The following is a 14,233-nucleotide window of genomic DNA, read 5'->3' as shown; positions in this document are numbered from 1 at the left end:
CCGCGGGCGGCGGACGAGCCAATCAGCGGCGCCCCCGCCCCTGCCCTTCCCCGGGCGGAAGTGGCTGCCTCGTGTCGTCATCGCCGCGGGCGGCCGACGAGCCAATCAGCGGCGCCCCCGCCCTCCCCCCGGGCGGAAGTGGCTGCCCCGTGTCGTCATCGCCGCGCGCCGGAAGTGGCGGCGGTTGGGAGCCGGCTCGGCCGCGCGGTCTCCTTGGGGCCTGGAGTTGGGCCGCCGCCCTTCATCCCTCGACGCCCTCCGAGGTTGCGGGGACCCTTGAGGCCCCCTGCCCGCACAAGGCCGCCATCAGGAGCCCGCCGGGATGGCGATGCTGGCCGAGCGTAAGCGCCGCCGCTTTGGGGGGGGGCGAGCGCGCATGCGCGGGCGGTACCACTCTGGCGGGGGGGGGATTTGGAATGGGACGGCCCGGCGCATGCGTCGAGGTTGCCATGGCGACCGCGGCCCGGAGGCTTCGCGGCCCTGTGGAAAGAGCCCGTGCTTGGGCCTCAGAGGTCAATCCATCTAATCGTATTAATTGAGCGCTTACTCATCATCATCATCATCATCAATCGTATTTATCGAGCGCTTACAGTGTGCAGAGCACTGTACTAAGCGCTTGGGAAGTCCAAGTTGGTAACTTATAGAGACAGTCCCTACCCAACAGGGGGCTCACAGTCTAAAAGGGGGGAGACAGAGAACAAAAGCAAACATACTAACAAAATAAAATAAATAGAATAGATACGTAGAAGTAAAATAAATAGAGTCATAAATATGTACAAACGTATATACAATCAGTCGTGTTTATTGAGCGCTTACTGTGTGCAGAGCACTGGACTAAGCGCTTGGGAAGTCCAAGTTGGCAACATCTAGAGACAGTCCCTACCCAACTGTGGGCTCACAGTCTAAATGGGGGGAGACAGAGAACAAAAGCAAACATACTAACAAAATAAAATAAATAGAATAGATAGGTACAAGTAAAATAAATAAATAGAGTCATAAATAGGTACAAACATATATACAATCAATCGTATTTATTGAGCGCTTACTGTGTGCAGAGCACTGGGCTAAGCACTTGGGAAGTCCAAGTTGGCAACTTATAGAGACAGTCCCTACCCAACAGCGGGCGCACAGTCTAAAAGGGCGGAGACAGAGAACAAAAGCAAACATACTAACAAAATAAAATAAATAGAATAGATAGGTACAAGTAAAATAAATAGAGTCATAAATATGTACAAACATATGTACAATCAATCGTATTGAGCGCTTACTGTGTGCAGAGCACTGGGCTAAGCGCTTGGGAAGTACAAGTTGGCAACATAGAGAGACGGTCCCTACCCAACAGTGGGCTCACAGTCTAAAAGCGGGGAGACAGAGAACAAAAGCAAACATACTAACTAAATAAAATAAGTAGAATAGATAGGTACAAGTAAAATAAATAAGTAGAGTAATAAATATGTACAAACATATATACAATCAGTCGTATTTATTGAGCGCTTACTGTGTGCAGAGCACTGGACTAAGCGCTTGGGAAGTACAAGTCGAGAAGCAGCGTGGCTCAGTGGAAAAGAGCCCGGGTTTTGGAGTCAAGAGGTGGTGGATTCAAATCCTGGCCCCGCCACTTGTCAGCTGTGGGACTTTGGGCAGGTCACGACTTCTCTGGGCCTCAGTTCCCTCAGCTGGAAAATGGGGATGAAGACTGTGAGTCCCACGGGGGACAACCTGATCACCTTGTATCTACCCCGGCGCTTAGAACAGTGCTTGGCACATAGTAAGCGCTTAACAAATACCAACATTATTATTACAAGTTGGCAACACCTAGAGATGGTCCCTACCCAACAGTGGGCTCACAGTCTAGAAGGGGGAGACAGAGAACAAAACCAAATATATTAACAAAGTAAAATAAATAGAATAGATATGTACAAGTTAAATAAATAAATAGAGTAATAAATACGTACCAACATATATACAGGTGCTGTGGGGAAGGGAAGGAGGTAAGGGGTGGGGAAGGTCGCGAGGTCTAATCCCAGCTCCCTCACATAATAATGATAATAATGAGGACATTTATTAAGCGCTTACTACGTGCAAAGTACTGTTCTAAGCGCTGGGGAGGTTACAAGTGTTATTTTGTTAATATGTTTTGTTGTTATTGTTTTGTTGTGTTGTTATGTTGCCAACTTGTACTTCCCAAGCGCTTAGTACAGTGCTCTGCACACGGTAAGCGCTCAAATATGATTGATGGATTGATTGTTGTCTGTCTCCCCTTTCTAGACTGTGAGCCCGCTGTTGGGTAGGGACCGTCTCTATATGTTGCCAACTTGGACTTCCCAAGCGCTTAGTACAGTGCTCTGCACACAGTAAGCACTCAGTAAATACTATTGAATGAATGACTGAAAGGTTGTCCCACGGGGCTTACAGTCTTCATCCCCGTTTGACAGATGAGGTCACCGAGTACCAGTGAAGTGACTTGCCCAAAGTCACACAGCTGACAATTGGCAGAACTGGGATTTGAACCCATGACCTCTGACTCCAAAGGCCGTCCTCTTTCCACTGAACCACAGTGTGTCTTGTTAAGCGCTTGTATATATTGTGGATATTTTTTTTTTTGTTATCTGTCTCCCCCTTCTAATAATAATAATCATGGCATTTATTAAGCGCTTACTGTCTGTTCTAAGCGCTGGGGAGGTTACAAGTGTTATTTTGTTAATTTGTTTTGTTGTCCGTCTCCCCCTTCTAGACTGTGAGCCCGCTGTTGGGTAGGGACCGTCTCTGTATGTTGCCAACTTGGACTTCCCAAGCGCTTAGTACAGTGCTCTGCACACAGTAAGCGCCCAATAAATACGATTGAATGAATGACTGAAAGGTCCCACAGGGGGCTTACAGTCTTCATCCCCATTTGACAGATGAGGTCACTGAGGCCCAGTGGAGTGCCTTGCCCAAAGTCACACAGCTGACAATTGGCAGAACCGGGATTTGAACCCATGACCTCTGACTCCAAAGGCTGTGCTCTTTCCACTGAGCCACGCTGTTTCTTGTTAAGCACTTATATATATTGTGGATTTTGTTTTGTTATCTGTCTCCCCCTTCTAATAATAACAATGATGGTATTTATTAAGCACTTACTATGTGCACAGCACTGTTCTAAGCGCTGGGGGGATACAAAGTGATCAGGTTGTCCCACGTGGGACCCACAGTCTTCATCCCCTTTTTCTTGTTGAGGTAACTGAGGCTCAGAGAAGTGAAGTGACTTGCCCAAGGTCACACAGCAGACATGTGTGGGAGCCGGGATTAGAACCCATGACTTCTGACACTCAAGCCCGGGCTGCTTCCACTGAGCCACACTGCTTCTCTTGCATGTCAGCTGTGTGACTTTGGGCAAGTCACTCAACTTCTCTGGGCCTCAGTTCCCTCATCTGGAAAATGGGGATGGAGACCGTGAGCCCCACGTGGGACAACCCGATTACCTTGTATCTACCCAAGTGCTTAGAACAGTGCTTGGCACGTAGTAAGCGCTTAACAAATACCAACATTATTATATACTTGTCGCAATGAATCCACCGGATTTATTGAGCGCTTACTGTGTGCGGAGCACTGTACTGAGCACCTCATTGTGGCTTTCTCCCTTTATTGTTGTTTTGTTGGTATTTGTGAAGCGCTTAATCATCATAATAATAATGATGATGGTATTTATTAAGCGCTTACTATGTGCCGAGCACTCTTCCAAGCTCTGGGGTAGATATAAGATTATCGGGTTGTCCCACGTGGGGCTCACAGTTTTAATCCCCATTTTACAGATGAGGCCACTGAGGCACAGAGAAGTTAAGTGACAACTTGCCCAGTCACACAGCTGATAAGTGGATGAACAGGGAAGTTAAATGGCACAGAAGTTAAATCACACAGCAGACAAGTGGCGGAGCCGGGATTAGAACCCACAACCTCTGACTCCCAAGCCCGGGCTCTTTCCACTGAGCTGCCTATATTATTGTTATGGTATTTGATAGGCGCTTACTATGAGGCAGGCACTGTACTAAGCGCTGGGGTGGATACAAGCAAATCGAGTTGGACACAGTCGCTGCCCCCATTTTCCACCCCCATTTTCCAGATGAGGTAACTGAGGCACAGAGAAGCAGCGTGGCTTGCATTCATTCAGTTGTGTTTATTGAGCGCTTACTGTGTGAAGAGCATTTTACTAAGTGCTTGGGGGGAGTAAAATGAGCAAACGGACACATTCCCTGCTTGGGATGGGTACAAGCAAATCGGCTCGAATACAGTCCCCATCCCATTTGGGTCTCACAGTCTCGATCCCCATTTTACAGATCATCATCAGTCGTATTTATTGAGCGCTTACTATGTGCAGAGCACTGTACTAAGCGCTTACAGATGAGGTAACTGCGGCACAGAGAAGTGAAGTGACTTTCCTAAGGTCACACAGCAGACAAGAGGCAGATCTGGGATTAAAAACCAGGACCTTCTGACTCCCAGGCTTGTGCTCCGACCACTGAGCCACGGTTCCATTGTATTGTACTCTCCCAAGCGCTTAGCACAGTGCTCGGCACCCAGCAGGTGTGCACCCGTTTCACCGCGTAAGCCACCGTTTTAACCAAGTGCCCTTCCGATCCGAGCTGTTTGCCTGGATATAGAGAGTTCATCAATCAATCAATCGTATTTATTGAGCGCTTACTGTGTGCAGAGCACTGTACTAAGCACTGTTCATGACAACACAGCAGGTTTTTGAGAGTTTGGGCATAAACCAGGGGATTTCTGGAGCCAAAAAAGAAAACTGTGGGCTCGACCCCACTGCCGCAGGTGGCTCTGGGTCCTGTCGGCCCTTCGCCCCGGTGCTGGTAGTTTCTGAGGCGGAGAAACTGGGCCCTGCCCCGCCTGAAGCCATGGATGCCGGGGATCATCACGGCTACTGGGGTTGCCGGGGACTGGGGTTGCCAGGGACTGTGTCGCCGGGGACCGCAGTTGCCAGGTCCGGTTGTTCCTATTCACTGTGGTTGTTGGTGACTGTTTTCCGGGGACCATGGTGGTTGCTGAGAACCACGGTTGTCAGGGACCGCGGTTGCTGAGGACCTTGCTTAATCAGATGCCGTGGTTATCAGATGCGGCGGTTACCGGGGGCGGTGGTCTTTGGAGACCATGGTTACCAGATGTGATGGTTGATGGGGGTAGAGGTTGCCGGGGACCGCGGTTACCAGATGCTGTGGTTGCTGGGGACCCCGGTCGCCGGGCCAATTTGATTTCCGAGTGGATCTCATAGCGTCGCCTTCCTCCTCCGGTTGGGGTCTCGGGCCGGCCTCCCCGGGGCTCCCTTGAGGCTGCCCCGAGCCCCGGCACCTGCTGAGAAGGCCTTTCCCCTTGGCGCCGGCAGCCCGTCGGAAACAGAAGTGGTCCTTGGACCCGAGGAACAGTGCGTGGAGTAACGACGACTCCAAGTTCGGGCAGAAGATGCTGGAGAAGATGGGCTGGTCCAAAGGAAAGGTACCACGGGCCGCGGGGTGGGGGTGGCAAGGCCCTGCCTGGAAACTCCTAGGTCTGGGCAGAGAGTGGGGTTCGGGGGGCTGGGCCTGTCCAGTTTAGATGGCACTGGGGGGGTGCCAGCCCTTTTGTCCCCTGAGGTACAAGAGCGGGCACCCACGCGTGAGGAAGCCAATCCCCACTTGGTCCCATCCCTCCCCCTCGTCCCCCTCTCCATCCCCCCCATCTTACCTCCTTCCCTTCCCCACAGCACCTGTATATATGGTTGTACATATTTATTACTCTATTTATTTTACTTGTACATATCTATTCTATTTATTTTATTTTGTTAGTATGTTTGGTTTTGTTCTCTGTCTCCCCCTTTTAGACTGTGAGCCCGCTGTTGGGTAGGGACTGTCTCTATGTGTTGCCAATTTGTACTTCCCAAGCGCTTAGTACAGTGCTCTGAACACAGTAAGCGCTCAATACGATTGATGATGATGATGATGATCCCTCCACAGGGTCTCGGTGCCCAGGAACAAGGGGCCACGGAGCACATCAAGGTCACGGTGAAAAACAACCAGCTGGGGCTCGGCGCGACGGCCAACCACGAGGTGAGCAGAGCCAGGCGCGGGGCCGGCTCCCCCGGACCCCCGCGGGACCTCCGGGAGCGTCCGGGGACTCGGGGGGAGCCGGGCTGCTTTGTAGGGGAGGTTTGGGCGGTCGGGGGGAGCCGGAGATGGTTGAGAGAGCTGTGAGCATATGCGGGGAGCTGCAGGTATTGGGGAGTGTCGGTCAATCAGTCAGTCATATTTATTGAGCACTTACTGAGTGTAGAGCATCGTAATAATAATAATAATGATGGTATTTGTTAAGCGCTTACTATGTGCAAAGCACTGTTCTAAGCGCTGGGGAGGTTACAAGTTGATCAGGTTGTCCCACGGGGGGCTCACAGTCTTAATCCCCATTTTCCAGATGAGGTAGCTGAGGCCCGGAGAAGTGAAGTGACTTGCCCAAAGTCACACAGCTGACAGTTGGCGGAGCCGGGGTTTGAACCCATGACCTCCGACTCCAAAGCCCGGGCTCCTTCCATTGAGCCACGCTGCTTCTCTAAGTGCTTGGGAGAGTACAGGATAACAGTGAGCACGACGAGCTTTGAGTCGAGAGGGAAGAAAGACATTAATATAAAGAAATAAGTTACGGATATCGGCGAACGTGCCGGAGGCTGATTAAAGGGAGCAGGTCAGGGTGACACGGAAAGGAGAGGGAGAAGAGGAAAGGAGGGCTTAGGCAGGGAGGGCCTCCTGGAGGAGGTGTGCCTTCAATAAAGCTGTGAAGCCGGGGAAACTGAGGCAGGCCTCCTGTAGGCGTGTGTATGCGTGTGCGGGTTCGGGTGGAGGCCGAGGGAGAGCTGGGCCGAGGTGGTTGACTCAGCCGGTGGCGAAGCAGCGTGGCTCAGTGGAGAGAGCACGGGCTCTGGAGGCGGAGGTCACGGGTTCAAATCCCAGCTCTGCCAGTTGTCAGCTGTGTGACTTTGGGCAAGTCCCTTCTATGTACCTCATCTGTAAAATGGGAACTAAGACCGTGAGCCCCCTGCGGTGCAACCTGATCACCTCGTAACCTCCCCAGCGCTTAGAACAGTGCTTTGCACAGAGTAAGCGCTTAATAAATGCCGTCATCATTATTATTACTGACTCCCGCGTTATCTGCAGGACAGCTGGCTGGCCCACCACGACGAGTTCAATCAGCTCCTGGCTCAGTTGAACAGCTGCCACCGGAAAACGGAAGCAGGTAAGGCCTCCGTGACCCCCCCGCCCCCCCAAACCGTAATCGGTCACGCGTGGACGGGCCAGAGCTCTGTACTGAGCCCTTGGGAGAGTCCTAAGAGGTTAGAAGGCTCGTCTTATCATCATCATCATCAACATCATCAATCATATTTATTGAGCGCTTACTGTGTGCAGAGCACTGTACTAAGCGCCTGGGAAGTACAAGTTGGCAACATATATCTTCTGCCCTCAAAGAGTTTACGGGTTAATGGGGGATACGGACACAGAGATTCCAGCTCTACCGACGTTATATTAATGTCTGTCTTCCCTCTAGACTGTAAGCTCGGTGTGTTTGCTGTTATACTGTACTCTCCCAAGCGCTTAGTACGATGCTCTGCACTCAGCGAAGCAGCGTGGCTCAGTGGAAAGAGCCCGGGCTTTGGAGTCAGAGGTCATGGGTTCAAGTCCCGGCTCCACCGCTTGTCAGCTGTGCGACTTTAGGCAAGTCACTTCACTTCTCTGGGCCTCGGTTCCCTCATCTGTAAAATGGGGATTCGGACTGTGAGCCCCCCGTGGGACAACCTGATCACCTTGTAACCTCCCCAGCGCTTAGAACAGTGCTTGGCACATAGTAAGCGCTTAATAAACGCCATCATTATTAGTACCGAACAGTCATTCGTTCATTCAGTCGTATTTATTGAGTGCTTTACTGTGTGTGAAGCACTGAACTAAGTGCTGGAGACCTGTACTAGGGAATCAGTCAAACTTGGGAGGGAACAGTAATCAGTCAGTTTATCGCTGGTATTTGCTGAGCACTTCATGCAGAGCACTGTACTGAGCGCTTGGGAGAGGAGACTAGAGCTAGAAGACACGATCCCTACCCTGGGATGTTTACTGGGTGCAGAGCACTGTATTGAGCACTCAGGAGAGGACAGTAGAATTAGTAGACATGATCCTTGCTCTCAAGCTTCGAGCTTACTGTGAGCGCTAGGGAGAGGACAATAGAAATAATAAATAATAAAAATTATTTCCTTGAACTCGAGCTGACCGTCTGCTTTGTGCAGAGCGCAGTACTGAGCACTTGGGAGAGGACAGTAGCGTTGGGCGATATGATCCCTGTTGTCGAGGAGCTCCCAATCTAGCGGGGAAGCCTGACTTTAAAAACAGTTAGAGAAGAGGAGAGAGACCGAGTGGATAGGTCGATTGATGGGTAAGCGCGTACCATATAGGGTCTGCGTAGGGATTTGGACTGGAGTGCAGCAGGTAGGCGGGTGGAGGTGGCACAGTCGTATTCCGGGGAAAGTGGGAGATTCATTGGGGAAAGACTCCTGGAGGAGGTGGGCTGGGCAAGGGGCTTGGTGGGGACATGAAGAAACTGTGAGCCCATTGTGGCCAGGAATTGTCTCTCTTTATTGCTGTATTGTACTTCCCAAGCGCCTAGTACAGTGCTCCGCACACGGAAGTGCTCAGTAAATACGATTGAACGAATCTGGAGGGGGTGCTCTTGGCCTCGGGGATTCTGTCCCCCTGAAGCAGCCCCTCTGCGTCCGGTCCTCGGGGGCTTTCTCCGGGTGCCCCCAACCTGCCCCAGCTGAGGGCTCGTTTTGCAGGGGTTACCCTCCGGGGGCCGGGGCCCAGAGTGAGGGGGAGTCCAGCCCGAACCCACCCCTCCCCAAGCGGTGTCTGCACTGCTGTTGACCACACCAACGTAAGGAGCAACTTAAGGGGCCGACTGTTGGAGGGAGGTGACCCCAGCCTGTCCGCAGCCCCGGGGGAGGCTAGGACCGCTCAATTCCGGTCGGGGGGGTTGATCTCCCTTCGGTTGTGAAGCCGTCCCGTGCCTCCGTAGGCACCTGAGGTGGGGGGCACAGGGGAGGGTGGGGACGAGCCCCCTCTTGTGTGCCCGCCTTCTGACGGATTTATTTGGAGGGAGAGGCCCCAGGGCGGCTGGGAAAAGCCGGTAATTATTGGGTGGGGGCGGGGTGGGGGCCCGCCCTCCCTCCCTAGGCCGAGCCCAGCCGCCAACAGATTTATGACCGCGCTGGGAGGGGCCGGGCATCTGAGAGCACGAGGGGCCCTGGTGGGGGGAGACGACCCCCCAACAACCGTTCACTCGGGGGTGCGAGGTGTCGGGATCAGCGGAGCTTTGGGGGCGGGTGGAGGAGTGGACGGTGGCAGGGGCGGCTCCCCGGGGAGGCGGCAGGCCCCGTCCCCGCCCTCAAGGGAGACGGGTGGGGAATGAGCGCCAGAAATCCGAGCCGACTGGGACAGACTCGTGCCGTGTCCTGCCCGCCACAGTGGGTGGCCCCGAGACCCTCCTACCAGAGCGGAGATGGCCCGGGGACCCTCCTGGCGCCCTTGGGCCACCCAGCTCTCCGGTGCGCTGCCCCAGCCCTCCAAGCCCACCTCAGTTCCACCCTTGAGCCCCAAATGAAAACCTGTTAGGGTGGACTCTTGCTGTGGGCAGGGAATGTGTCACCTGCTTGTTTTGTACAGTACATCACTCTTGGTGGGTGGTCCATTCAGAGCCTCCCACCTCTGCCTCCCACCCTCTAACTGTGGAAGGCCCTCAAGGCTCAGTTCTGGGCCCCCTTCTACACCCATTCCCGGGGAGGACTTCTTCGCTCCCACGGCTTGAATTCCCAGCTGTACGCGGATGATTCCCAAATCTCCCTCCGCAGCCCCGACCTCTCTCCTTCTCTGCAGGCTCGCATTTCTTCCTGCCTTTCCTACATCTCCGCTTGCTTGTCCCGCCAGTACCTCAAATTTAACACGTCCAAAGCAGAACACCCCATCTTTGCACCAAAATTCTGTCCTCCCCAACACATTCCCCTCACTGGAGACAACCCCCTCTCCTCCCTCCTCACAGGCTCCTAACCTGGGCAGTAACCTCAACTTTCCTCTCTCATACAACCCACATATCCAATCCGCCACCGCATCCTGTCGGTTCTTCAGTCTCGTCACGGGAAGGGAGTGTGTCTGTTATATTGTTGTATCGTACTCTCCCAAGCGCTTAGTACAGTGCTCTGCAAAGAGTAAGTGCTCAATAAATGTGATTGAGTGACCTTGCAACAGTTCTGGAAACCGACCTTTCCTCTCCATCCTCATTGATCCAACCACTTACCCTTTCCCTCCTTGATTACTGCATCATTCATTCATTCATTCAGTCGTATTTATTGAGCGCTTACTGTGTGCAGAGCACTGTACTAAGCGCTTGGGAAGTACAAGTCGGCAACATCTAGAGACGGTCCCGACCCAACAGTGGGCTCACAGTCTAGAAGGGGGAGGCAGAGAACAAAACCAAACATATTAACAAAATAAAATAAATAGAATAAATGTGTACAAATAAAATAAATGAATAGACTAATAATTACGTACAAACATATATCCATATAGACAGGTCTGTGGGGAGGGGAAGGAGGTAAGGTGGGGGGGAGGGGGAGGAGGGGGCTCAGTCCATGCATCAGCCTCCTCACCGACCTCCCTGCCTCCTGTGCCTCCCCGTGCCAGTCCATGATTTACTCTGCTGCCTGGATCATTTTCTTAAAAATATTTTCAGCCCATAATAATAATAATAATAATAATAATAATGGCATTTGTTGAGCGCTTACTATGTGCAAAGCACTGTTCTAAACGCTGGAAGTGGGAAGCCCGTGTCTTCCCACTCCCCATAGAAAAACCTCCTATCATCGTCATCATCAATCGTATTTACTGAGCGCTTACTGTGTGCAGAGCACTGTACTAAGCGCTTGGGAAGTACAAGTTGGCAGCATATAGAGACAGTCCCTACCCAACAGTGGGCTCACAGTCTAAAAGGGGGAGACAGAGAACAAAACCAGTTACTTCCGAAGTAAACAGATACTCCGTACCCATCGGCTTGAAGGTGCTGTCAGCTCTCCCTCTCGTTCCTTACCTCGCTCATCTCCTACATTTCAGCCCACACTCTTTGCTCCTCTAATGCCAACCTACTCTCTGTACCTCCAGCTCCTCGATCTCGCCGCCACCCCCTCGCCCACGTTCTCCGTCTGGGCTGGGGCTCCCTCCCCGTTGGTCTCCCGCAGGCCACCCCCCTCCCCACCTTTAAAGCCCTCCTAAAATCCCATCCGCTCCAAGCGGCCTCCCTCTTCAACTCTTCAATTCCTCTCCCACCCTTCCCTCGGTGTTGACTGGTTGTGTGACCCTTAGGAAGCAGCGCGGTGGGGTGAGTAGAGCTCGGGCCTGAAAGTCAGAAGGTCAAGGGTTCTAATCCCAGCTCCACCACTTGTGTGTGATGCGTGACTTGGGGGAAGTCACTTCGTTTCTCTGTGCCTCTTCTGTAAAATAATGATGGCACTTATTAAGCGCTTACTATGTGCAAAGCACTTGGGGATACTGTGAGCCCCACGTGGGACAGGATCTGTGCCCAGCCCCAGCGCTTAGGACAGTGCCTGGCACTGTAAGCACTTAACAAATACCATAATTGTTATTATTATTCTAATACCCCAGCTCCACAGCACTTATATCTGAATCCTTAAGCTCAGCTGTCCCTCCAGTCTGTAATTTAACGTTTCCTCCTTCCAGATTGTAAGTCAGTCGTATTTACTGAGCGCTTACTGTGTGCAGAGCACTGTACTAAGCGCTTGGGAAGTCCAAGTTGGCAACATATAGAGACAGTCCCTACCCAACAGTGGGCTCACAGTCTAAAAGAGGGAGACGGAGAACAAAACCAAACATACTAACAAAATAAAATAAATGGAATAGATATGTACAAGTAAGTGCCTAGAAGGCAGGCATAGTGACTACTAACTTTATTACACTGTAGTCTCCCAAGCGTTTAGTACAATGTTCTGTGCACTCTAAGTGGTCTGTAAACCCCATTGATTCATTGCACCCATTGGGTTCTCAGTAAATTCCTTCATTCATTCAAGTGTATTGAGCGTTTACTGTGTGCAGAGCGCTGTACTAAGCGCTTGGGAAGTACAAGTCGGCAACATAGAGAGACGGTCCCTACCCAAAAACGGGCTTGCAGTCTAGAAGGGGATGCTTCTCTGTCTGGGCCCCTTGTGTCCCTTGTCCCTGCCTGGGAATTTGTACTCCCCAAGCGCTTAGTACAGTGCTCTGCACACAGTAAGCGCTCAATAAATGTGATTGAATGAATGGGACCCGTCCCCCACCCCCAGGGAATCTTTCCCAGGAATGGGGGAGGTGGTCAGAGGCGCAGCAAGCGGGGAGGGGAGCAGCCTTCCTGGCGTTCCCTTGGCCTCTCCCACGGAGCGGTGGGATGTGACCAGGGGCCGGATCTGTGAACCCTTATGGGGCCAGGAGTGGCCACCCCACCCGCAGCAGACTCCCATCCACCACTTCATCAATCATCATCATCATCATCAATCGTATTTATTGAGCGCTTACTGTGTGCAGAGCACTGTACTAAGCGCTTGGGAAGTACAAATTGGCAACATACAGAGACAGTCCCTACCCAACAGTGGGCTCACAGTCTAAAAGGGGGAGACAAAACCAAACATACTAACAAAATAAAATAAATAGAATAGATATGTACAAGCTAAATAAATAGAGTAATAAATATGTACAAACATATATACATATATACAGGTGCTGTGGGGAAGGGAAGGAGGTAAGATGGGGGGGGTGGAGGGGGGACGAGGGGGAGAGGAAGGAAGGGGCTCAGTGTGGGAAGGCCTCCTGGAGGAGGTGAGCTCTCAGCAGGGCCTTGAAGGGAGGAAGAGAGCTAGCTTGGCAGATGGGCAGAGGGATTGGGGGCATTCCAGGCCCGGGGGATGACGTGGGCCGGGGGTTGATGGCGGGACAGGCGAGAACGAGGTACGACATTTGACCCACGGGCCGCAACGGGAACCACCCGGCGTTTCAGGGGGAGCTGGGGACCTGGACCACGGCCTCACTCAATCAATCAATCGTATTTATTGAGCGCTCACTGTGGGCAGAGCACTGGACTAAGCGCTTGGGAAGTCCAAGTTGGCAACACTCCCCGTGACGTTCCCCACCGAGGTCACAAGGGGGCGCCATCCCCCCTCCTTGTGGACCTCTATGAGCCGCTCCGACTTGGCTTCCCTCCCCCCATCCCACTGGGCAACCCCTCTCCCTCCAGCGGAGAGGATCCCGGTGCCAGGGCGGACCGCTCCCTTCCCCGCCTGATCCCCCTTGGTGCAGGGGGCTTCTCCGTTCCCTTCCTCCGTGGAGGGGATGGCTGAGACCCCGCCAGGAACCCCCCGCCCCCCGGGGCTTGAGGAGCCTCTCCACCGCATCCGGGGTCCACCGCTACCGCCCCTCCCTCCCCCGGCAGCTGTGTCCACTTGTCCCCGGGCTCCCAGAGGTTCCTGGCGGCCGGAATTCCGACCCCCACCATACCAGCGGGTGGGACAGGGGCTGCCCAGGGCCCTAGCCTGGCCTCCCCCCACCGCCACACCCCCGGGGCCATGGGGGCCCCGGCGCCAGGTTGTATGCACCAAATTTATCTGCCAACTCTGCCGTATCATGCTCTTCCCAGCGCTTAGTACAGTGCTCTGCATTCATTCATTCAGTCGTATTTGTTGAGCTCTTACTGTGTGCAGAGCACTTTACTATGCGCTGGGGAAGTACAAGTCGGCAACATATAGAGACGGTCCCTACCCAACAGTGGGCTCACCGTCTGCACAAAGTAAGCGCCCGATAAATATCATTGATTATGACCGGCTAGCCCGGCATGAGCCTCCACCCCACCTCCCCTCTGACTTGCTTCCCTACTCGGGCAACTACCAGAGAAGCAGCGTGGCTCAGTGGAAAAAGCCCGGGCTTTGGAGTCAGAGGTCGTGGGTTCAAATCCCGGCCCCACCAACTGTCAGCTGGGTGACTTTGGGCGAGTCACTTAACTTCTCTGGGCCGTAGTTACCTCATCTGTAAAATGGGGATGAAGACTGGGAGCCCTCCGTGGGACAACCTGATCACCTTGTAACCTCCCCAGCGCTTAGAACAATGCTTTGCACATAGTAAGCGCTTAATAAATGCTATTATTATTA

The 14,233-nt window shown here is 52.9% G+C and overlaps 1 protein-coding gene across 1 annotated transcript in view; it reads left to right on the top strand.

Moving 5' to 3' along the window:
* Window positions 1-207: 207 nt before the first annotated feature.
* PINX1 (PIN2 (TERF1) interacting telomerase inhibitor 1) overlaps window positions 208-14,233 on the top strand; it is a 32,385-nt gene continuing 18,359 nt past the window's right edge. Inside the window, exons 1-4 of the mRNA XM_038771130.1 lie at window positions 208-341; window positions 5,372-5,481; window positions 5,979-6,071; window positions 7,170-7,248. Coding sequence (XP_038627058.1) covers window positions 323-341; window positions 5,372-5,481; window positions 5,979-6,071; window positions 7,170-7,248 — 301 coding nt within the window. The 5' untranslated portion in view covers window positions 208-322. The remainder of the gene's footprint in view (window positions 342-5,371; window positions 5,482-5,978; window positions 6,072-7,169; window positions 7,249-14,233) is intronic.

This window comes from Tachyglossus aculeatus, chromosome X2, assembly GCF_015852505.1.
Source record: "Tachyglossus aculeatus isolate mTacAcu1 chromosome X2, mTacAcu1.pri, whole genome shotgun sequence".
Classification (NCBI taxonomy): domain Eukaryota; kingdom Metazoa; phylum Chordata; class Mammalia; order Monotremata; family Tachyglossidae; genus Tachyglossus; species Tachyglossus aculeatus.
Note: the sequence above shows the minus strand (reverse complement) of the source record. Positions and strands in the feature narration are given on the sequence as shown.